The 21,881-nt window shown below is 49.7% G+C and overlaps 2 protein-coding genes and 2 non-coding genes across 5 annotated transcripts in view; 1 reads left to right on the top strand and 3 right to left on the bottom strand.

The window, feature by feature from the left end:
* Positions 1-320: 320 nt before the first annotated feature.
* On the bottom strand, positions 321-419 carry LOC114079925 (small nucleolar RNA U13). The gene has a single exon (XR_003580544.1). It is a non-coding gene; the product is annotated as a small nucleolar RNA U13 (small nucleolar RNA).
* A 3,967-nt stretch (positions 420-4,386) lies between these two features.
* Kmt5a (lysine methyltransferase 5A) lies at positions 4,387-19,423 on the top strand. Of its 2 annotated transcripts, none has more exons than XM_071616137.1 (7): positions 4,387-4,481; positions 6,170-6,326; positions 10,413-10,632; positions 11,023-11,110; positions 15,343-15,402; positions 16,855-17,045; positions 17,586-19,423. In XM_071616137.1, the coding sequence occupies exons 1-7, from the start codon at positions 4,461-4,463 to the stop codon at positions 17,794-17,796; spliced, it is 948 nt and encodes a 315-aa protein (XP_071472238.1). In that variant the 5' UTR covers positions 4,387-4,460; the 3' UTR covers positions 17,797-19,423. The 2 variants fall into 2 exon arrangements, with proteins under 2 accessions (XP_071472238.1, XP_027777172.2); XM_027921371.2 differs by lacking the exon at positions 4,387-4,481 and adding an exon at positions 4,750-4,877.
* Rilpl2 (Rab interacting lysosomal protein like 2) overlaps positions 14,107-21,881 on the bottom strand; it is a 33,255-nt gene continuing 25,480 nt past the window's right edge. Inside the window, exon 4 of the mRNA XM_027921369.3 lies at positions 14,107-14,622. Coding sequence (XP_027777170.2) covers positions 14,505-14,622 — 118 coding nt within the window. The 3' untranslated portion in view covers positions 14,107-14,504. The remainder of the gene's footprint in view (positions 14,623-21,881) is intronic.
* Trnaa-ugc (transfer RNA alanine (anticodon UGC)) lies at positions 21,662-21,733 on the bottom strand. The gene has a single exon. It is a non-coding gene; the product is annotated as a tRNA-Ala (tRNA).

The raw sequence follows: 21,881 nt of genomic DNA, 5'->3' as shown, positions 1-21,881 counted from the left end.
TATATTCATCTGACAAGACTTAGTAAAACTGATTCTTTGTTTTTCCCATCACTGCAAAAACATTTAAACTACCAGTTTCAAAAGTAAAAGTTTAAAAAAAGAAAAAAAGTGCTTAAAAATCATTATTTTTAAAATTATTTTTTTAGATATTGATGGACCTTTTATTTTATTCATTTATTTATATGCGGTGCTGAGAATCGAACCCAGTGCTTCACATATGGTAGGCAAGTGCTCTACACTGAGCTACAACCCCAGCCCAAATAATAATTATTGAGGGCCAGGCAGTTTATTATCTTATTTAATCTTTTTTTTTTCCTTCACTTCAGATGGGTAATGTGCCTATGCTGTAATATGTTTAGAGGGAGGCACATCTCACACAATTGTGTGAATACCCAATCATCACTTACGAACAGAAGGAGCTCATTTAATCTTACAAAACGTTTTTTCAGAGATGGAAGCTGAAGTTCAAGTCACCTTCCAGACTCTAGCCATGCTGTGCCTTTGCTCATTGGGCCCCCATCTCCCTTAATTAGCCTAAGTGAAGGTCAAAGTTTTCCAGCTTCTACCATGGTAGGCTTACAAATCACCTTTGTAATTATTAGTTAGAGATTTTTTTTTTTTTTAATATTTATTTATTTATTTTCGTTTTCGGCAGACACAACATCTTTGTTTGTATGTGGTGCTGAGGACTGAACCCGGGCCGCACGCATGCCAGGCGAGCACGCTACCGCTTGAGCCACATCCCCAGCCCCTAGTTAGAGATTTTCACTGTCTCACTTGACCCCTGGATTAGTACTTACCTGTTTCTTAGGCTTCGCTAAGCTTGCAGACTAGTAAATTGGATTGTAAACACCAAATTATTTGTAGAATAGCAAAAGAAAGCTTTTTCTTCTAGAAAATCATTCTTTGTTTCAGACTTGCAGTTTATTTTGAGAGCCCCAGTATGTTACAAACTGTTCAGATACCAGTCGACTCCTAGCTGGTTTTGAAGTTTTATTTATTTATTTTTGTGGTGCTGGGAATTGAACCCAGGGCTCTTAACCACTGAGCCACATCCCTAGGCCTTTTTTTTTTTTTAAAGAGAGATAATTTTTTAATATTTATTTTTTAGTTTTTGGTGGGCACAACATCTTTATTTTATTCTTATGTGGTGCTGAGGATCGAACCCAGTGCCCCAAGCATGCCAGGCGAGGGCGCTACCGCTTGAACCACATCCCCAGCCCCATCTAGGCCTCCTGCCTCAGTCTCCTGAGTTGCTAGGATTACAGACATGGGCCTCCCCACCCAGTTGGTTTTAAAATTTTATAGTCACGTAACTATTTGCAACCCCAAGTATTTTATTTTTATTTATTTATTTATTTTTGTAAAGAGAGAGGGAGAGAGAGAGAGAATTTTAATATTTATTTTTTAGTATTTGGCGGACACAACATCTTTGTTTGTATGTGGTGCTGAGGATCGAACCCGGGCCGCACGCATGCCAGGCGAGCGTGCTACCACCGCTTGAGCCACATCCCCAGCCCCAACCCCAAGTATTTTAGCTTGAGGAGGATCAGTCCATCTACTTCTCTCATCTCTTCTATTGCCAAATGGCCCCTTTCAGATTGTTCTTCCTTCATGCATTTTTACCACTTCCAGTTCATTATCCCTTCACAGGTAGAGTAGTTCCCGAGAATACAGATTTTTAGCATGGGACCCTTACTACTCTCTCCTTCACCAATGTTCCCATTGCTCCTAGAATAAAATCCACAGTAACTGTGGCCTAGGAGGTCACCAACAATGCCACCGCAAGACCCCTGGCCTCACTGTGCTCCACCTATTTTTGTTTTCACTACCCTATTTTTATCACAAGACCTGAAACAAAGTAGGTATCCAATAAATATTTGTTGAATGAATGAATCAGTATGTTAGCATTTGAATTCAAGAGATGCTATACACATTCTTTTTTTTTTTTGTAAAATATGCTGGGGCTGGGGATGTGGCTCAAGCGGTAGCGCGCTCGCCTGGCATGCGTGCGGCCCGGGTTTGATCCTCAGCACCACATACAAACAAAGATGTTGTGTCAGCCGAGAACTAAAAAATAAATATTAAAAAATTCTCTCTCTCTCTCTCTCTCTCTCCCCCGCACTCTTTCTTTTAAAAAAAAAAATAAATAAATAAAATAAAATATGCTTATCTAGCAGAACTAGGTTCAGATCCCACCCAGTTTCATCACTTTCTAGTCATGGGACTTATAATGATTTATTTGTTCTGACCCTCAATTTCCACATCTGTGAAACAGGAGTAATAGTACCTTCTCATCATTTCCTGGGAAATTTAAATAATGCAATATTTCAGGGCCTAGCACATCATAAACATTCAATAAGTGTTAGTTATTAGTAGTAATATCACTGTTGCATTATATTTCTACAAATTCCTGGGCAAAATGGAGCATCTGTATTTCCATCGATGGGTTTATATATTATGCAAATAAACAGGTGCCAAGAAGGGGAGAACTGTTTTGATACGCTGAATGATTTGCATTTACTTCTGGGTACTCAAGCTTCAGTTAGAGGAATTGGTGCTAGACTTGAATCCCCTGCTTTTGGGACTAACATTGCAATGAAAGCTATGGCCATAAGTGTAGAGAGGGAGAATGGTATCCTTGTGAAGTGAACAGAATGATTTGTATGTATGTTTCCTTCTCTAGAGCCATGATTCCCATCATAATGTGACAACAGTCTGCAAAATATGCTCTACAGATGTAGAGACACTTTCAAATGGCTCTACTGAGTGTCAGAATGTCACTTTGGAATCCTCTTTCTTCCTCATCCTGGGTATTCAAATACAATAGACTCTGCAGAGGGCATGTGAAGAATGCCCTATCCCACTGGGGTTAATGGTCAGGGTGGATTCCTGTCTTGATGGATGTTAAAACTTGAGCTAGTTTGGGAGGCATTGCCCTGAGTGCCATCCTGTCACTTAATCCTACTCAGTCATATCCCTTCTGAAGGGAGGCAAGGCAGAGAGGTACCTATAGCCTTTTTTTTTTTTTTTTTTTTTTTTTTACCTGTATATGTTAGAAGGTGCCTTGGGTAGATTATGGAATAAAATGTTCTTGGTTTTTACCCATGAGAAGCTGAGGGCTAGCCTGGGGAAATGCCTTGGCCATGGCCACAAAGCATCGTTGGGCAAATACAGTGAGAGAAACCCAGGCAGTAAGAGCTGGACATCTTGAAGTACCTTGTTTGCATCTATGACTTTGCACAAATATACTGACGAATTTTTGGCTGTGGGCCCACAGCTCTAGCAACTACCGCACAAGGCAGTGAGCTCTGCAGAGACAGCCATCGGAGTGCCTGGAACCCTGTCTACCTGGGGCATTTTCTCATGGGAGTTAAGGCAGGAGCACAAGGTGACCTGCTATTCCCTCTGCAACACCATTTTCTCCTCCTAAGCTCAGTTGCCTCATCTGTAACAGGGAAGGGTAGTGGCTAAGGAGAGCAGTCTTCAGGGTCTGTTGTCCTGGACTAGAAACCCGTTTCTAGTTGTGAGATCTGGCCAAACTCTTCACTTCCCTGAAGCTTATTTTCCCCATCTGTAGAAAAGAGTTAATGGTGCCTTCCTGCGTGAGACTGTTGTGAGGTTTGAATGAGACAACTATGCAAGGAAGCACCCAGTAAGCTTATCAATACAAGCCCAGGCTCTGTCTCCCTAGGCCTCCTATCGGCTAAGTACAGATCACTTAGGTTTGACTCTTAGCCCGGTCACTTCCTGGTTCTGTGACTTTGGGCAAACTCCTGCCCAGACCTTTAGCCTCAGCATCCCCATCTTAAACTGAGATGGCGACAGTGCCTGCCCCAGCGGGCTGGCGGAGTTTAAGAGACGTCGGTGAGCACAGCTCCGGGAGCACCGAAGTCCTCTCCTCGCATTCTCCGCTGCTGGTTTCGCCTGGCACCGACCGGGCTCCCTGAATACCCGTGGAACCGCGAGAGGACCGGCCGGCGGGGAGCCTGGCTGTCGTGACCGTGTTCCGCACCCGGTGCTCGCCGAGTGGCAGAGGACGCGCGCGAGGGGGCGCACCCGAGTCCGGATTCGCCGCGCCGCGCCCTCCCTCCCTCCTCCCGCCTCGCTCGCTCCCTCCCTCCGAGGAGCCTTGCAGCGCCGCCCCTGCCAGCCCCCTCCCCGGGCGGGGAGCTGGACGGTGGGCGGCGGCGGCGGCGGCGAGCGGGCCGCGGAGGACGCGCCGCCAGCGCCTCTCTCCTGCGTCCCTCGCCCCGGGCGGCCCGGGGCTGCCGCGGCGCGCGGGTGCCCGCCCTGCCTCGCAGGCCATGGGGGAAGGGGGCGCCGTGGGGCGCCGCCGGCCCTTCCCCGGGGCGCCGCGGCGGCGCTGGTGGCGGCGACAGCAGCAGCAGCAGCGGCAACGGCAGCGCTGGTGGCCGGGCCGCGGCGGCGGCGGCGGCGAGGGCGCGGGGCGCGCCGCCATGGGCCTGGCCGGGCTGCAGGTGGGTGTGTCGGGCCCGGCCGCGCGGGGGGCGGGCGGCGCGCGGGGCCCGGCCGGGCCGGGCGGCGGGAGGGCGACGCGGGCCCCGGCCCGGCCCGGCCGGCCGGCCCCTGCCTCCCGGCGGCGCGGTTGGCCCACCACCGCCGGGCCCTCGAAACATGGCTGCGGCGGGAGGCGCCGCCGCGGCGCCCGGCCCGGGCGGCCCCGCTCCCCGCCCCGCCGCGCCCTGAGCGCCCCCTCCCCCGCTTCCCCCGGGTCCCCCTCTCCAGGCAGGAAGATGTCCAAGCCCCGCGCGGTGGAGGCGGCGGCGGCGGCGGCGGCGGTGGCGGTGGCAGCGACGGCCCCGGGCCCGGAGATGGTGGAGCGGAGGGGCCCGGGGAGGCCCCGCACCAACGGGGTAAGCAGGCACCCTCCCCGCACTCAGCGGTGCGCCCGCCGGGCCCGGGCCGCGAGCACGTGGTCGCACCCGGGCCCCCGCCCGCGCCGCCCTGGGGCGACCGGCCGGGGCAGCTTCCTTTTCTGCTGCCTGGCTGGGAGTGGCGGCCACGCTGGGTTCCGCCATGACCCTAGCAGGGTTTGACCTCGAAAAAGTTTGACGGTGGCTCAATGTGGCTTTCCGCTCCCCGAGACTCAGCGTCTCCGGGGGTGGCCGCCTTCCCAGGGTGTGCGGGGCCTGCCTGGGTGCCCCCAGAGGGGTTGCCGGTTCTCTGACTTGGCGTTGGATGGATCACCAGGCAGCAAGGCCCGCATTGTTTCTGGGGAAGACCTCCCGCTATGTGCTCACTGGGAGGAGAGGCCCCACACCCAGAGACCTGCAGTGACCTGTACCCTAACCCTGTACCGACCTGCCCACTGTTAGTAGCCAAGTGCGGTTTTGCCTTAGGGTGACCGCCCTAAATGTTCTGACCCTGCTCTGCTTTCATTAGTCTCCCTCACCACCCTGGAGAATCTGCCAACCACAGTCCAGGGAGGAGGCTGGGTTGTGGTGATTTGAGAGGGGCCAGGCTGGGCACGCTGGAGGCTCAAGCAATATGACAAGCCTTCCCAGCTGATCTCAGGACCAAGTGATTAATCATGTTCCGTGAGGCCTTGTTTCTAAGTTAGAGTTGCTGCTCCTGCCAGGGAAGTTAACTTCTAAGCTCAGCCCAGCCCTCCAGATTGCCAGTAAGTTTTCCTTGGGTCACTTGGACCTGGTAGGTCAGCTTCCTCCTATGTAGACCTTGGTGTACAACTGGTTCTCCCTCTGGCTAGATACCACCATAATTGGAGACCTCATGTGTTCTTGGATCTGGGGAAATTCTAACCCTGGCAGTGCTCCCCTGAGAATTGGGGCTGGCAATCCCTTGTAGCTTAGTTGTTGTTGAGAGATAATGTCATTTGTCTTTTGTCTTTTTTTTTTTTTTTTTTTTGGTACCAGGGATTGAACCCAGGGGTGCTTTACCACTGAACAACACATCCTCAGTCCTTTTTAAAAATTATTTTTTATTTTGAGACAGGGTTTTGCTACCTTGCTGAGGCTGGCTTCGAACTTGTGATCCTCCTCTCTCAGTCTCCTGAGTTGCTGGGATTACAGGCGTGTGCTCCCACACCCTGCTGTTTTTTGTATTCTTATTTCCCCTTCTCCTCTTAAATGCTATGAGATTTTCTTCTTTTTCAAGCCTCTTTCAGAATACTCATTTGTCTTTTTAGGAGAACGTATTTGCCGGGCAATCAAAGATCTATACCTACATGAGCCCGAACAAATGCTCTGGAATGCGTTCCCCCCTTCAGGAAGAGAACTCAGTTGCACATCACGAAGTCAAATGCCAGGGGAAACCATTAGCTGGAATCTACAGGAAACGAGAAGGTAAGCCTTCAAAATGGTCTTATTCTGATCTCAGCTGGTTAGGTTGCAGAAACTCCCTCCTTTGTAAGGACATATATGTGTATATGTTTATCCAGGCTTTCCAATCCTTAGTTTGAGAAATTTGAACTATGTTCCATCTTCCTGCTAAAAAACACAGGGGAGGGCTGGGGTTCTGTTTGCCTAGCACGTATTGGGTTCGATCCTCTGCACCACCTAAAAATAAATGAATAAAGATGTTGTGTTCATCTACAACTAAAAAATATTTTTAAAAAAATACAGGGGAGAGCTGTGGTTATGGCTTAGCGGTAGAGCGCTCTCCTCACACGTGTGAGACCCTGGGTTCGATCCTCAGCACCTCATAAAAATAAATAAGTGAAATAAAAGTATTGCGTCCAACTACAACTAAAAAATAAATATTAAAAAAAAAAAAAAAAAACAGGAAAAGAGTAGCCTATCCCAGGGCGTGTGCCCTGTTGGTCCAACAGGTTCTCCCTGCCTTCAAAGGAGTCAGCATGTCCTTCAACTTGTCTTGCCAAGTTACAAACTAATGCGCCTGACCCACAGTTAGAGAACCTAAGTGTGAAAAGTACAGATGGTGTAGACAAGGCGATCATGTGCTGTGTGAATACAGGGGATCAACTTTGTTCCCTTTGGTGGGCCTTGACTCCGTTTCTAAAGTTTCTTTCTACCCAAATATTCAGCATTACTGTCTAAAGCAGCATACTCTGCAACAGGATGTGGAATTGAAGTGCTGAGGGAGAGCTGGGGTTTAGCCCCGTCATAGAGCCTAGCACACATCAGACTCTGGGTTTGGTCTTCAGCATGGCAAAATAATTAATTAATTAAAACCAGAAAACGCATGATTATGTAAAATTCTGTCTGGTCCTGCAATCAAGCTAAGAATCTTACTCTCATCCAAATATTCTCTTTTGGAACTTCAATAGGGAGCATGAGTTCTTTCCCAACTAGTTAAAACCTGCCTGACAGGACCAGAGCCTCTGGCTCCCAGCGGCTCCATGGGGGAAGCCTTGTATTTGCCGACAGATAACATCCTAAGTGATGATGGAGCCTGACCTCTGGGGCCAGATCTGAGAACCAGGCATGGAGGCTGGAGCCTGCCCTCAGCTTGATTTCCCCCAGTACACAGAGTGATACTATTTTAATCTCAGATGAGTTGGGTTCTAATCCTAACTGCCATCTAGAAGGAGGAGCCAGGGAGGTTGCTTATCTTCTGCGAGCCTCGAACCTTGGTTGTCTCATCTGTAAGTTGGGAAAGAGCAGTCCTACCTCACCTGCAGGCTATCTAGAGGATCAATTTCAGCATAGATGCAGAATGGCTTTGTGATACTCTCTAGATGCCAGCTTTCCCCACTGCCAGCATCACATCCTTGCTCATTCCTGTTCCTGCAGCACTTAGGATAGCACCTGCCACTCAGGTGTGGGACAGGAAGCTGTTGTGGTAGCCAGCCAGCCTCACATGTATTTTGGGATAGGACAAAATGTATGTTGTCCCAAATAAGCTAACTTATTTGGCTAATGGTGTTACCAACTGGCAATGATTAAAATTTGGAGTCAAATGTACTTTGGAGACCCCAAGGGCCAGGCTCTTACCCCTAGTTCTACCATGGCAGACTGACCGCAGAGGGAATATTCATGGGGACTCCTGCCACACTGACCCCAATATTCTGAGGTTCTACTCAAGAAGGCATGTAAGGGAGTGAAAATGATCAGGATTGATATTGTCAGAACCCACTGACAATCTGTAATTCCTGGTACAGCAGAGATGCTTAAAAAAAGACACGCACACACACATTCAGTAGAAAATGAGCACCGTCTTTACTTTTTTCTCTCCTCCTTTTATACAGCATTGTTAATTAAAACAAGGGAAAAGTAAAAACATCCTTTCGGCAGCTTAATCCTTTTAAGCATGGATAAACATTCTCAGGAAAACTCTGTTTATGGTCACAGTGCTCCGTACTTCTTATCATTTAACTTGCAGTTAGTTATTCCCAGGCAAAAACATATATATATATATATATATATATATATATATATATATATATATATATATATATGCAAAACTTAACTGTGTGCGTGAGCACACATGATATACTTATTTTTTTTTTATTTATTGAGCTGTAGTTCGTGTATCATAAAGTTGAACATTTTAAAATGTACAGTTCAGTGGTTTTGAGTATAGCCACAGATTGTGCAACTATTATCGATGACTGATTCCAGAAGATTTTCATCATCCTTAAAAGAAACCCATGAGGGCTGGGTTGTGGCTCAGTGGTAGAGCACTTGCCTAGCATGTATGAGGCCCTGAGTTCAATCTTCAGCACCACATAAAAATAATGTAAGTTAGGCTGAGTTGTGACTCAGAAGTAGAGCACTTGCCTGGCACATGCGAGGCCCTGGGCTCAATCCTTAGCACCTCATACAAATAAAAAGAAGAAGCCCATGAAGAGCAGTCAGTGTTCTACTCCCTGACTCCCCCAACCTTAGGCAGCCACACACTACTTTCTGTCTGGCTTTGTCATGGTCATTTCATATCAGTGGAATCATATGCAGATAACCTTCTGTTTCTGGCTCTTCATGCAGCAGTGGTATTTTCAAGGCCCATTTGTGTTGTAGTGTTTTGTGCTTCATTCCTTCCTGTGGCTGAATCTCAGTCTACTGTGGATGGACCACGTTGTTTAATCATTCACATGTCGATGGACATTTGAATTGTTTGTACTTTTGGGCTGTTATGAATGAGCTTCTGCATTCTTGTACAGATTTTTGTATAGACATATGTCTTTAATTTTCTCGAGTAGTTGCCTAGAGTAGCATTACTGGGTCATATGGTAGTTCTATGTTTCATGTTTTGAAGAAATGTCAGAAGGTCGTCCAAAGTGGCTGTGCCATTTTACATTCCTACCAAGAGTATATTACTTTAAAAAGTAAATCATTACGGGGGCTGGGGTTGTGGCTCAGTGGTAGAGCACTTAACCTAGCATGTGTGAGGCACTGGGTTCAATCTCCAGCACCACATATAAATAAATGAATAAAATAAATGTCCATCAACATCTTAAAAAAAAGTAAGTCATTAAAAAATTGTTTACAAGGCTTTGAGTTCAATCCCCAGCACCACACACACAAAAAAACACAAACCAAAAAAAAAAAAACCCTGTTCCCTAACACTGGGGCTCCAGGCTTGTCAAGAACACACGTACAGTGCGACTATCAGCTTGCCAGCCTGTCCACCCCACCGTGCCAAGAGCCACTGTGAACGTGGGGCTTCAACCCTCTTTGGACAAGACCTGTTAGGTAGGCTCAGTGGCACGTGCCTGTAATCCAAGCTACTTGGGAGGCTGAGGCAAGAGAATCACAAGTTCTAGGTCACCCTCCACAACTTAGAACCTGTCTCAACATAAAAATTCAAAAGGACCAGGTGTGTAGGTCTGGGGTTGTGGCTCAGTGGTAGAGAGCTTGCCTGGCATGTGTGAGGCATTGGGTTCGATTCTCAGCACCACATATAAAAATAAAATAAAGGTCCATTGACAAGATATTTTTGAAAAACTAAAAAATAAAAAGGACCAGGTGTATAGCTCAGTGGTAAAGTGCTTGCCTAGCATCTGTGAGGCCCTGGGTTGCATCCCCAGCACCACAGATAGAAAAGAAAAAGAGGAGAGAAGGAGAACTTGTTTTGTCAAGCATCTGAAAGGATGCATGCTGGGCAGTGCTTGGACAGAGTTTCTCCTTTGTCCCCTACTTGCATGGACCAGGACTATCGTGCTTTAGGAAGTGAGCTTGTTTTTTGGGATCTGAAACCTAATTCCTAAAATCGGTTGATTGGGTGCTCCTGCCACTGTTGCCGTCCGTGGTGCTTTGCCTCACAGGCTCTCTCCCCTATCAAGAGGCAGAAGGCCAAATCCTCTGCCTGGTGGGTCAGAGACTAGAACCAGGCACTTCTGCCTTAATGGCGTGGTGGGCCCTGGCTCAGTAGGCTGGGCATTGCTGCCTGAGGTTCTCATGATCCTCTGTCTAAAGATTGGAAGACGCGGAGTAGAAAATAAACCCGTCTTTTCCCACCCTCCCCTGCAGAGAAAAGAAGTGCTGGGAATGCCATCCGGAGCTCCCTGAAGTCAGAAGAACAGAAGATCAAAGACGCCAGGAGAGGTCCCCTGGCACCTTTTCCAAACCAAAAATCTGAAGCAGCAGAACCTCCAAAAACTCCAACCTCGACTTGTGATTCTACCAATGCAGCCGTTGCCAAGCAGGCCCTGAAAAAGCCCCTCAAGGGAAAACAGACCCCTCGGAAAAAGTAAGTCCCCTCAATCTCTCCTCCCAGAGCAGAGCAGTTTGACTCCTGTGACCGCCAGAAGGCTGCTTGGGTGCCCACTGGGGTTCAGCAGTCCATCTTCTCAGCCCCTATCGGGCAGAGGCTCAGACCCCTGTGGCCTCATCCTGGTGTCCTTGTATGCCAGCACCTCAGTGTGGCCTGAGCCGACAAGGCCTGCTCTGCCTGTCCCTCCCTGATGAGAATAGACAGTCTGTACTTTGTCTCTGAGGCCCCCCGGCAGGTGAGATGATGTGCCACCAGGCCCCAGTGGGCAGAGGTGTTAGGTGACATTGTGTCCAAGGTGCCACCTCTTAAGGAGCTGTATTGGTGTGGTTTTAGGCCTGATGGTTGCTTTCTCCTCTTCTCACCCAGAGCTCAAGGAAAAACGCAACAGAATCGCAAACTCACGGACTTCTACCCTGTCCGGAGGAGCTCCAGGAAGAGCAAGGCCGAGCTGCAGGTAGAGTTGGGTGGCGTGGCCCCCCGGGCCTGGGCTTCATGCTGTCATCTTGGGCCAGGCCTCTTGTCTCTCTGGAGCTGGTTTTGCCCTCCCTGTAGCAGGGATCACCAAGAGCTTGCTGGGGTCATCGGGGGCTGCAGTTGGGAGGCTTCTGTGAAGAAGCTCAACCTATATCATAGGGCACAGAAAGCCAGGTGTTCTTGTCAGGGTGGCTTTTCCAGGACTTTGGCAGAGCCATTTGGAGCTGGAATTGTGGGAAAGGCCACCTCTTCTTTCAGAGGCTTGCCCTATCTGTAATCTAAAAGTTTCCATGTTGTTGTTCAGGATAGTAAAGAGCAGCGGTTGGAACCATTTCCTGATTGTGCAAGCACAGGTCGGTCACCTACCCTGCCACACGCTCCTATCTGTAGAATGAGGAGATAAAGTAGTGCCTGGCGTGGTTGGTGAGGGGAATAAAGAAATGGGTTCAGATGTGGGGGACACAGGACTGTGCCCGTTCCACAGTGAGGCCAGTTAACTGTGACTATCGTCCCCATTGCTTCCTAGCCAGCTGGGAACATGCAGAATGAGTGGAGAACTCAGGCAGAAAGGCCAGGCAGGCTGTGGCAGCCACACCCGCATGTGCCATGCAGGGGGCTGCAGTGTCCTGTGTGCTGCAGTGGGCGTGGCCACTGCCTTCCTGTTCTGGAACTGCAGGGTGTGGCCGGGCCCCAACACACAGACACACACACCCTGACTCCCCTCCCACAGCCCTCTCGACCTGGGTGCTCAGGATCATCTTCCTGCACAAGGAGGAAGCCCAGCTGGACAGTGTCTCTGCCTCAACCTTTCCAGACTCCTCTAGCACGTGTTATGTTAAATCTGCAAATGTAGATACACAGATCTACCATGCTTTTATTTTTAATTGAGAGAGCTTTATTTAAAAAAAGAAAGAAAGAAATTAAAACAGGGTCCATTTTTCTAACCCCAGAGAACTACTTTGGCTTTATTTTTGGAGAATGGCAGTTTCTTTTGGCCAAGAAGGAGCTGTTATAAAACAGGCCGGCAGTGGGAGGCTGTGCTTGTCACTGCCAAATGTAGTGATGCAGAGGGAGGGCGGGGCCTGCCCAGCGGACTCCTCCCAGCCAGGGCTGGAGCTGCAGGCTGGGGCTCCCATCCAGGCAGCTGAGTTCACCTTGTTGTACTAGGAAGCCAGGGGTCTTGGGCCTGGAGGAGAGAGGAACGCAGTGGGGTCTGCTCAGTCTTGGAGTACATGCTGGGGAGGGAAGGTGCATGTGCTTCTCAGAGCTTGGGCTGCAGACACAAAAAGCTCGTTTGGGGACAGACCAGGAGCCAGTTGTGAGCAACAGCTGTGCTGTGCCCTTCCCTGTGTGTGTGTGGGCTCTGCCGAGTGAATGCTGGGCTGTTGCTGCCCATGGCAGTAAGCCTGCTGCTGGCCAGGGGTGAGGCTGTCTCTGTCCCAGCCAACGTGGCTGTTGTGGGCCTGGGTGTGTACTCTCTTGAGTGTGCAGAGGAAGCCCCAGGGTGTGGCCAGTGGGGCTTGTCTGAGCGGTGAAGTTGGTCTGACCTCACTGCCCTTCAAGGCCAGCAGGAACTGGGCCCAGGCTGGGGTCCAGGTAGGTGGGAGTGAAACTGAAATGAAAACCTCTGAGACATTTCACTGAGCTTGGAGACAAAGTGGGTGATGGGTAGCTGGGTCCAGGGTCCAGGCTGAGGCAGGAGAGAGGAATCAGGCTGCAGGATTTGAACTCGGGATGGGTCCTAGGTAGTTACCTTCAGCCGTGCTGTGCGGAGGGGCCCCAAGGCTGGCTGGCCTGGGTGTGGACAACATGGCAGCCACACTGGGTTGCGAGCTCCACCTTTTGGCAGCCCTTTCTAATTCCCTACCAGCCCCAGGGCTGGACCTGTGGTGTCACTGCCGATCCCACCCTGGCGCTGTTAAAGGCATCTCCTTCTGTCCACAAGCCCCCCTCACCCTCACTCAGGCCCTGCCAACACCACTCCATGTGCTGGAGGCCAGCTTGTATTCTGCCAGAACTCTCCTTAGGAAGCCCAGAACTAACTGCTTGCAGGCCTTGGGCTTCTGGCCTTGAACCAGATTCCAACTCCCTGGCTCTGTGTTCAGGGCATCTAGCTGCTCGGGGTCCTCTAGGCCGCGTTCAGTATCAGCAGGAAAATTCCAATTACCTGTCCCCGGTTTTCCACGCCTGCTCCCATGTATGTGGCCCCCCGCCGTCCCTCATCTGTACACTTTAGCCATCACTACGAGTAAGGTGCATGTGGTTGCTAAAGGAGTTTGTTTGCTCTACCTCCAGGTCCTAGTCAGGATTCTCCAGTGGGAGCAGGGCAGGCTCCTGTGCTCCTGGAGCTTACATTCAGGTGGAGAATGAGTAGCAATTTAAAAAGACCATTGTGCTAAGGACAGTAGTGCAGGCCTGTAATCCCAGGCCCTCGGGAAGCTGGGACAGGAGGATCACAAGTTGGAGGACAGCTATGATAACTTAGTGAGACCCTGTCTCAAAATAAAAATCAAAAAGGGCTCTGGAGGCCTGGGGCTGTAGCTCAGTGGTAGAACGCTTGCATAGCATGTGTGAGGCACTGGGTTCAATCCTTAGAACTACATAAAAATACACAAATAAAATAAAGGCATTCTGTCCATCTGTAACTACAAAAAAAAAAAAAAAAAATTAAAAGAAAAAGGGCTAGAGCTCTAACTCAGTGGTAGAGGACCCCTGGGTTCAATTCCTAGGACCACAATACATTTTTTTAAAAGGGCAGTGAATGCAAAACCCCATGGCAGGAGCAAGCTTAGCCTTGGAGGGGCATCTATGAGGCTGTGGTGGGCTCGGGGTAGGTGGGCATAGGGACTGGGAGGGAGATCTGGATCTTGCAGAACCTTCCAGACCACAGAGGAAAGTCTGGGTTTTTATCCCAGTAGCAGTAGAACCTTTGTTTTTGTTTAAATGAACTTTTAATTTTGTAATTATTGTTTTAGATTTATAGAAAAGTTGCAAAGATAGTACAGAGAGTCCCCACAGAGGCTTTGTTACTCTGGTAAATTTGTCACAACTAAGGAGCCAGCTCTGGGATGTGAGTGCCTACTCTGAAGTCAACACTGCAGTGGCTGATCTCTTCGACCTTTTCAAAAGACTGCTCCCGCTGCTGAGTGCAGAATGGGGTGTGGGGTGGCAGAGTGGCAGCCAGGAGACCAGCAAGGTGTGGCTTGAGTGGAAAGGAGGCAGAGACCTGTCCCATTCACCAGTGTCCCCAACACATCACAGTGTCTGGCCCACTGCAGGTGTAGAGAGCTGGTTCAGGGAGAGCTGGTCTCTGCTGTCCCTTTAGGCGGAGGTCTGCTGCTGCGCTGCGCTGGCCTGAGGCTGCTAGTCGGACTTCAGCAGGGCCCAGCTCCATAGGAAAAGGGAGACTGGGAATGTCCACTCTTCCAGCTTCTCCACTCAGGGCCATGTGGACCCTCTGGCGGGGATGCCCCTTGTCCATGGCCGTGGCTCCTGGGGAGATGCAGAGTTCTGTGGGCCTCACAGAGGTGATGGGCAGGGAAGGGTATGGAGCACACGTGTCCTCTAAAGGGCTCAGCCTCTAACCTCCTACAGTAATTATGTATGGAGTTAGATTCCTGCTACACGCTGAGAAGAACATATCTAGAAGGCCCTGTGTTAGCTTTCTGCATCAGACACCCGAGATGGTCAGCGTATAGTTTGATTTTCTGTTTTTACCTCATAGTTTAGAGGTTTCAATCCATGACCCCCATGGCTTTGGGTTAGCCAGCATGTCACAGAGCAAGTATGTGACAGCAAAACCACTCCCCTTATAGCCAAGAAGAAGAGAGGCGGAGGAAGGGCTGAGGTCCTACTGTGCCCTTCAAGAGCATGTCCCCAGTGACCAGAAGACCCCTTCTAGCTCCTGCTTCCTCAGGGTTTCACTGCCCCCCAGTAGTGCCACACTGGGGACCACACCTTTAACACATGGGCCTTTGGGACATTTAAGATCCAAGATATGACAGACCCCCTCTGCCCTTGGGCCAGCACTGGGTCCCTCCTGCTCCAGGTGAAGCTGGTTCCAGGTGACAGTTGTCTACAACAGATGATGATGAAGAAAGGAGGGTGCTTGGGGCTTGGGCATCTCTGGGGACCCATGTCACAGAGACCAGCCATGGCCCTGTAGTATAGCCTAGAGTAAATGCTGAAACTGCTCTTTTCTCCTCCACCCAGTCTGAAGAAAGGAAGAGAATAGATAAGCTGATTGAAAGTGGGAAGGAAGAAGGCATGAAGGTAAGGGTGGTGATGCGTGCTGGGCTTGCGGGGTTCTGTCCTCCTTCCCAGGGCCCCAGGATTGTGGCTAGCAGCCCTGTTGCCTTTATTGAGGTGTCACTGACAAGTCAGATCAAAAAGCCAGGTAGGAAAACTGTTGTATGAAGGGAGCATGGATGGGCTTCGTATGTAAATGTTATCCTGAGAAACTTCTTAAAAAATTGTAAAATACCCATAACATTTATTATTTAAACTAATCCCAGCTATTCACGAGGCTGAGGCAGGAGGGTGGCAAATTTGAGGCTAGCCTGGGCAATATAGTGAGACCATGTCTTAAAAAAAAAAAAAAGACTGGGGATGTGGCTCAGTGGTGAAGCACCCTTGGGTTCAGTCCCCAGAACCACACACATATTAAAAATATGCATGCCTTTAAAGTGAATGATGCAGGGGCATTTAGAACATTCAGTTTGGGCAGCCAGCATCCCTGTGTACTTCCAGAGCTGCTTCATCTTCCCAAATGGGAACTTGGTACCTTATGCCCACCATTCCCCCACCAGCTCCTGCCCGCCACCGTCTGCTGTCTTCTCCACAGAAGTGACTCTCCAGTCCACACCCATGGAAGCTCATAGTGTGTGGCCGGTTGCACCTGGCTTCTTTCACTTGGCAACACGCCTGGGCAGACTTTTCAAAGAGCAGCTGAGTTTGTCCTGACCTTTCCCACATGACCATGTTCATGACCTTTGCTTTTCTCTGTGTGTGTGCATGTATAAGGGGAAGGTTAATCCTGAACCCAGGACCTCATGCATGCCAAGCACACACTACCCCTGAGCTCCACCCCTGGCCCTTAGTGTATTCCAAACACAAGTGGCTCTGTCAGGAGGGGGTTACTGCCCCACTCTGTGGGGACTGGGAGCCAAGGGACAGAAGGCTTCCTTTCCACCCACCATCTAGGAGGATCCAAACTTAAGCCTTGGGCCCCTCAAGCAGCTACCCTCGGACTCCATTTATAACAGAGCAAGGACAAACATGGAGGGTAAAGGAAGGAGTGCAGGAGAGGCCAGGACACAGGCCCTGCTCCTTACCCAGAGCACAGTGCATTGTGGGCTGACTTCCCACTGCACCCCTTCCCAGCCTCTGGCCTTGGACACATGGCTCTGCCTCAATGTCCTCATCTGCAGATGGGGCAGTACCCACCTAGCAGACTGCTGGGATCTGATGGAACAGTGCTGTGCAGATGGGCGTGGAGGTGCTCTGCAGGGGCCTGGAAGGCACCTACAGTTGCATTGCAGTTGCACAGCCGTGTGCTCTAAGTGAAGCCCCTGCAGCCATGCCCCGGCAGGAGTGGATTTTGTTTTTATTGAGGCCTAGCTCAGTTAAGCTGGTTAAGAACATGCAAGGCTCCAGGAAGCCCTCCAGGCTTGGTAGCATCCATCAGGCTTATCAACCAACAACACTCTTGTCACCTCCTGACAGATTGACCTCATTGATGGCAAAGGCAGGGGCGTGATCGCCACCAAGCAGTTCTCCCGGGGTGACTTTGTGGTGGAGTACCACGGCGACCTTATCGAGATCACTGACGCCAAGAAGCGAGAGGCTCTGTATGCACAAGACCCCTCTACGGGCTGCTACATGTATTATTTTCAGTATCTGAGCAAAACCTACTGGTAAGTGCACTATTTGAGTGACTTTCCCACCTTCTGGGCACAGAGGACGACCACAGGGCCAGGAACCGTGGAGGGCTCCCTGTGCATTGGTCGGGCTGGCCCTGTAGTGCTTGCTGTCTGTATCCAACTGTGATGCAGTGCTCCCTGTTTTTAATATTTGGGATTAGAGACATCCTAGAGGCCATTTCATCTGGCCAGGAGCAGAGGTGTCACACAGAAACCTGCTGGCAGCTCCCCCGACCTCTCCTTGGGGCACCTGGCTGGAGGACCACTCTCTCCTATGCCCAATGGGTTTGATTTTTATCCATTTATTTATTTTGCAAACTCTGCAGCTACCTCTGGTGCCTCCATAAAGAGCCATTTGGATTCTACCCCTAAGCCCCCACCCAGGGCCACTCCAGGCTCTCAAAAGTCACTTTTTGAATTGAATTGCCCAAAATGTGGCTCTAGATTGAGATGCCACCAGAGCGGAGCTGGCGCAGCTCTGCCGGATCAAAAGCCTCTTTATCACTTTGATGCCCTCTTGCCCCCTCCCACCAGCGTGGACGCCACCAGAGAGACAAACCGCCTGGGAAGGCTGATCAATCACAGCAAGTGCGGGAACTGCCAGACGAAGCTGCACGACATCGATGGCGTGCCTCACCTCATCCTCATTGCCTCCCGCGACATCGCAGCCGGGGAGGAGCTGCTGTATGACTACGGGGACCGCAGCAGGGCCTCCATCGAGGCCTACCCATGGCTGAAGCATTGACGCCATCGGCTTCCTCACCCTTCTTCAAAGGACAAAGTGCCCTCAAAGGGAAATGATTTTTTTTTACATACTTAATCTTAGCGGAGTACTTCAGATCTTTTTAAAAAGTATATTAAGATGCCTTTTCACTGTAGTATTTAAATATCTGTTACAGGTTTCCAAGGTGGACTTGAACAGATGGCCTTATATTACCAAAACTTTTATATTCTAGTTGTTTTTGTACCTTTTTTGCATACAAGTTGAACGTTTGTGCTTCCCGTGCATGCAGTCAAAGACTCGGCACAGGTTTTAGAGGAAAGAGTCAAACATGAACTAGGAAGCCGGGGGGGGGGGGGGGGGGGGGGGTGTCTCCTGCCTCCAGGTGAAGAGCGGGCCTGCCCGCACACCCCGACGTCCCAGAACGGGCGGGTGTGAGGGCACCGCTGCCTCCCTGGGCGGGATGTCTCCAAGCTCTTGTCTCCTCACGTCTCGACAGGCGCACCTTGAAGTGTATGAAATATTTTTTAAAGGGTTTCGCAGTAAGCTAGTCTTCCCCTCTGCTTTCTTGAAAGCTTACTGGCCCGCGGCCAGGGAGCGCGGCCAGGCCTATAGACTTTCTCTTCCACGGGCGGCTGCTTTTCCGGGCACCTTGAAGCATCAGGGTGGGTAGTCACCCTAGAGGCAGGCAGGGACAGCGCTGCTCCCTGCACCTGCCAGGGCAGGGCTTCCTGAAACTGGGTTAATTCTTTATAGAAATGTGAACACTGAGTTTATTTTAAAAAAATAATAGTAAAAATTAAAAAAAAAAAAAGTCAAAAAAAAGGAAAAAAAACCACAGAGAACAACTTACATGTATATAGGTCTTGAAGTGAGTGAAGTGGTTGCGATTTCTTTTGTTTTGGGGTTTTTTTTGTTTTTGTAGAAGAGATTTGAGATGGTACTCTATTCTAATCAAAAATAAAGTTTTGTAGCGGGACCAGAAATTATTTCCCCGATCCCCTCACCCACCTGCCCAGTTCTGCTGGGTTGAAAGTTCCAGATCTGCTGTGAGGCCTTCTGTTGTCAGACCACCTGGTGTCCTTCCTGTGAAGCGCAGCCATAACCTGAATTGTGAGCCTAGAGCTCAGGATCCCTCCCAGCCATCTCCACCAGCCTCAAAGAAAGGCATCTGGTGCACATGGAGCGGGCAGGGCCCTTAGCCAGGGAGCAAGGACAAGGCTCAGTTCTCAGCTTGAATGTGATACCAGGAGGAGTAGCTGGCTTCCTCTTCCCTCCCCAGGGGTCTGATTCTCACTCACTGTCCACCTTCTGTCCATGGGGCTGGGGCTCCTGTCCACCCTGGTCCCAGGTAAATGTGAATGGAGACAGGTGTGAGAACCTGTCCTCATCCTTACCCCATCCTGGGCCTCATGACGGTGCTACCTAAGAAAGTCTTCCCCCCACCCCCACTAGCCTGGTCAGTGGTCAGCAAATTGGAGGAGGATCCGGCAGGAGTCTTTAAATGTGAGATAAAATGTCTTGGTTGTACCTGTTTGTGGTTTAGCTTTGTATTTAAGCAAACAAACAAAAAAAGGAAATAAACTTGAAAATTATTTGTCATCATAAAAATGAAACAAAAATTAAAATATTTATTGCCAGGCAAGGCCAACTATGTGTCTTTCTCTTTTTATAAGGTAGAAGTAGAAATACGTAGGGTTTGAGAACCAGCTTTGGGGAATGACCTAGGAATCCAGACAGTCTTGCTGATACAATTTTGAGCAATCCAAACTCTTCAGTTTCCTCACTTGAGTAAGGGGTCAGGAGTCATAGGGCACTTGTGAAGATGAGAAATTTTAGCCCCTAGGACAAGGTCTGGCATGTAGTAAGCACCATAAATTTTAGATGGTATAATTGGTTAGACCCAATTCTCAGGTGGCTCAGTACCATCCACCCAGGTCTGTCGTGCTGGAGATCCTCCTACCAGGCTCTCAATCCCCACTATGCATCCCACTGCCCTCCTTCCGTTCATTCCCTCAATCCCAGTACTTGAGCACTTGGGTAGATTGTGACTGAGGATTTGAGAGGTGTATCATCAGCTTAAGTGTTGTCAGCCCTACGACCTTGGACACAGATCACTTCCCCTCTTAAACCCGTCCATCAGGCTCACCTGCCTTATAGGGGTGCCCTGAGGACTAAGTCACAGGTGTTACTATTTATATTGGAGGGGACTGTGGCCTGGTGGTGGGGTAGGAACTGGAGCTCCTAAGTAAGTAAAGTTTCCTCCTGCATGGCATGGAGAGATGGACTGACATGGGCAAACGTGAGGATTTGGTGAGTTAATATGTAAAAAGCACTTGGACTAGTGCTTTGCACATGGATAATTCTCAGTATCACTGTTAGCTATTAACAGGATTCAAAATTGGTGTTTTGGGCTGGGGACATACCTCAGTTGGTAGAGTGCTTGCCTTGCATGCACAAGGCCCTGGGTTCAATCCCCAGCACCATACACACAAAAAATATTTTACAAGTGCTCAGGACTGATGGCTAATTAGTGCCTCCAAGTTCTGAGCTTTAGTCACTATATTGATTGTATTTTATTTTTTTTGCAGTACTGGAGATTTAACCTAGGACCTTCTGCATGCTAGGCAAGTGCTCCTCCACTGAGCAACAGCCCCAGCCCCTTTTTAATTTTTATTTTATTATTTTATTTCTTGGTACTGGGATTGAACTCAGGGGCACTCAACCATTGAGCCACATCCCCAAACCATTTTTGTATTTTATTTAAAGACAGGGTCTCACGGAGTTGCTTAGGGCTTCACTAAATTGCTGAGGCTGGCTTTGAACTCACGATTCTCTTGCCTCAAGCCTCCTGAGTCACTGGGATTACAGATGTGCGCCACAGTGCCTGGTCTAAAATTTTATTTTGAGGCAGGGTCTTGCTCAGGTAGGTCCAGGTGGGCCTCAACCTTGTGATGCTCCTGCCTTAGCCTCCTGAGTTGTTGGGATCACGAGTGAACACCATTGAGCTTGGCTGATCTTCATTTTTAAAAGATAATTATTGCTGCAACCATTTCTGGTGCCTTCTGAGTCAGGGCTCAAACACCAGCTTCTAAGCCTGCCCCTCCCTGGGACCATGCTGGTTGGAAGCCAGTGTTGTGGGAGCTTTAGAGCCCAGGGATGTGGCAGCTCTCATCTGTGGTTACTCAGAACCCGCCTCTGGGAGAAAAGCTCCCAGGACCCATCTTCCAAGATGCCCATGCCCCAGCCAATGACCAGGGGCTGTGCTCCAAGCATTTCTTGTGACTTCCATGAGTCTCTCTCAGGGAGCCAGAGTCCCCAGGGTCATCTCAACATGACATTGCTTTTGGAGGGGGCTCTTGCCATCTGTCCCCATGAGGGAGAAAGCAGGAGAGCATTTAGACAAGGGGACCCCATATCTCAAGATGCAGGTGTTACAGAAATGGCTGATCAACAGCAACACACCCACCTCATGGGCTTATGAGGACACAACATGGGTGAGATATCTAAGAGGGAACTGAGCAAGGCATGTGGGAAACTTTGGTCACCAAGAACCAGGGCACAGGATTAGGTCTGCCTTTGTACCCCAGGCAGCCACTTCCTGTGTGACCTTGTGAAAGGTACGCATGAACATGAGCTGCCTCAAGTCCTTCCTGCCCCCTGCCCACCTCCCCACCACCTGTATTGGTGATTGATCCCAGGGGCACATGATTGCTGAGCCACAGCCCAGCCTTTTATTGCTTTTATTTTTTAAATATTTTATTAGTTGTTGATGAACCTTTATTTATGAGGTGCTGAGAGTTGAACCCAGTGCCTCACACATCTAGGCAAGCAATCTACCACTGAGCCACAACCCCACCCTCCAGGCTTTTATTTATTTATTTATTTATGGTGGTGCTGGGGATTGAACCCAGGGCCTCATGCATGCAAGGCAGTCACTCTACCAACTGAGCTATATCCCTGGCCCACCTTTTTTTTTGATTTTTGAAACAGGGTCTTGCTAAGATGCCCAGGCTGGGCCTCAGCCTCCCGAGTCACTGGGATTACAAGTGTGATTCACCACACACAGTTTCCTGAATTGTTATGAAGAACAAATCAGGTAATCCATG

This window comes from Marmota flaviventris, chromosome 1 (assembly GCF_047511675.1).
Source record: "Marmota flaviventris isolate mMarFla1 chromosome 1, mMarFla1.hap1, whole genome shotgun sequence".
Classification (NCBI taxonomy): domain Eukaryota; kingdom Metazoa; phylum Chordata; class Mammalia; order Rodentia; family Sciuridae; genus Marmota; species Marmota flaviventris.
The sequence above is the reverse complement of the archived record's forward strand: the minus strand, read 5'-3'. Positions and strand labels throughout refer to the sequence as shown.

Coding starts and splice junctions, on each gene's coding strand:
- Kmt5a (XM_027921371.2), top strand. CDS start 4,758: ATGTCCAAGCCCCGCGCGGTGGAGGCGGCGGCGGCGGCGGCGGCGGTG. Junction 10,633..11,022: donor AAACAGACCCCTCGGAAAAA/GTAAGTCCCCTC, acceptor CTTCTCACCCAG/AGCTCAAGGAAAAACGCAAC. Junction 15,403..16,854: donor GGAAGGAAGAAGGCATGAAG/GTAAGGGTGGTG, acceptor ACCTCCTGACAG/ATTGACCTCATTGATGGCAA.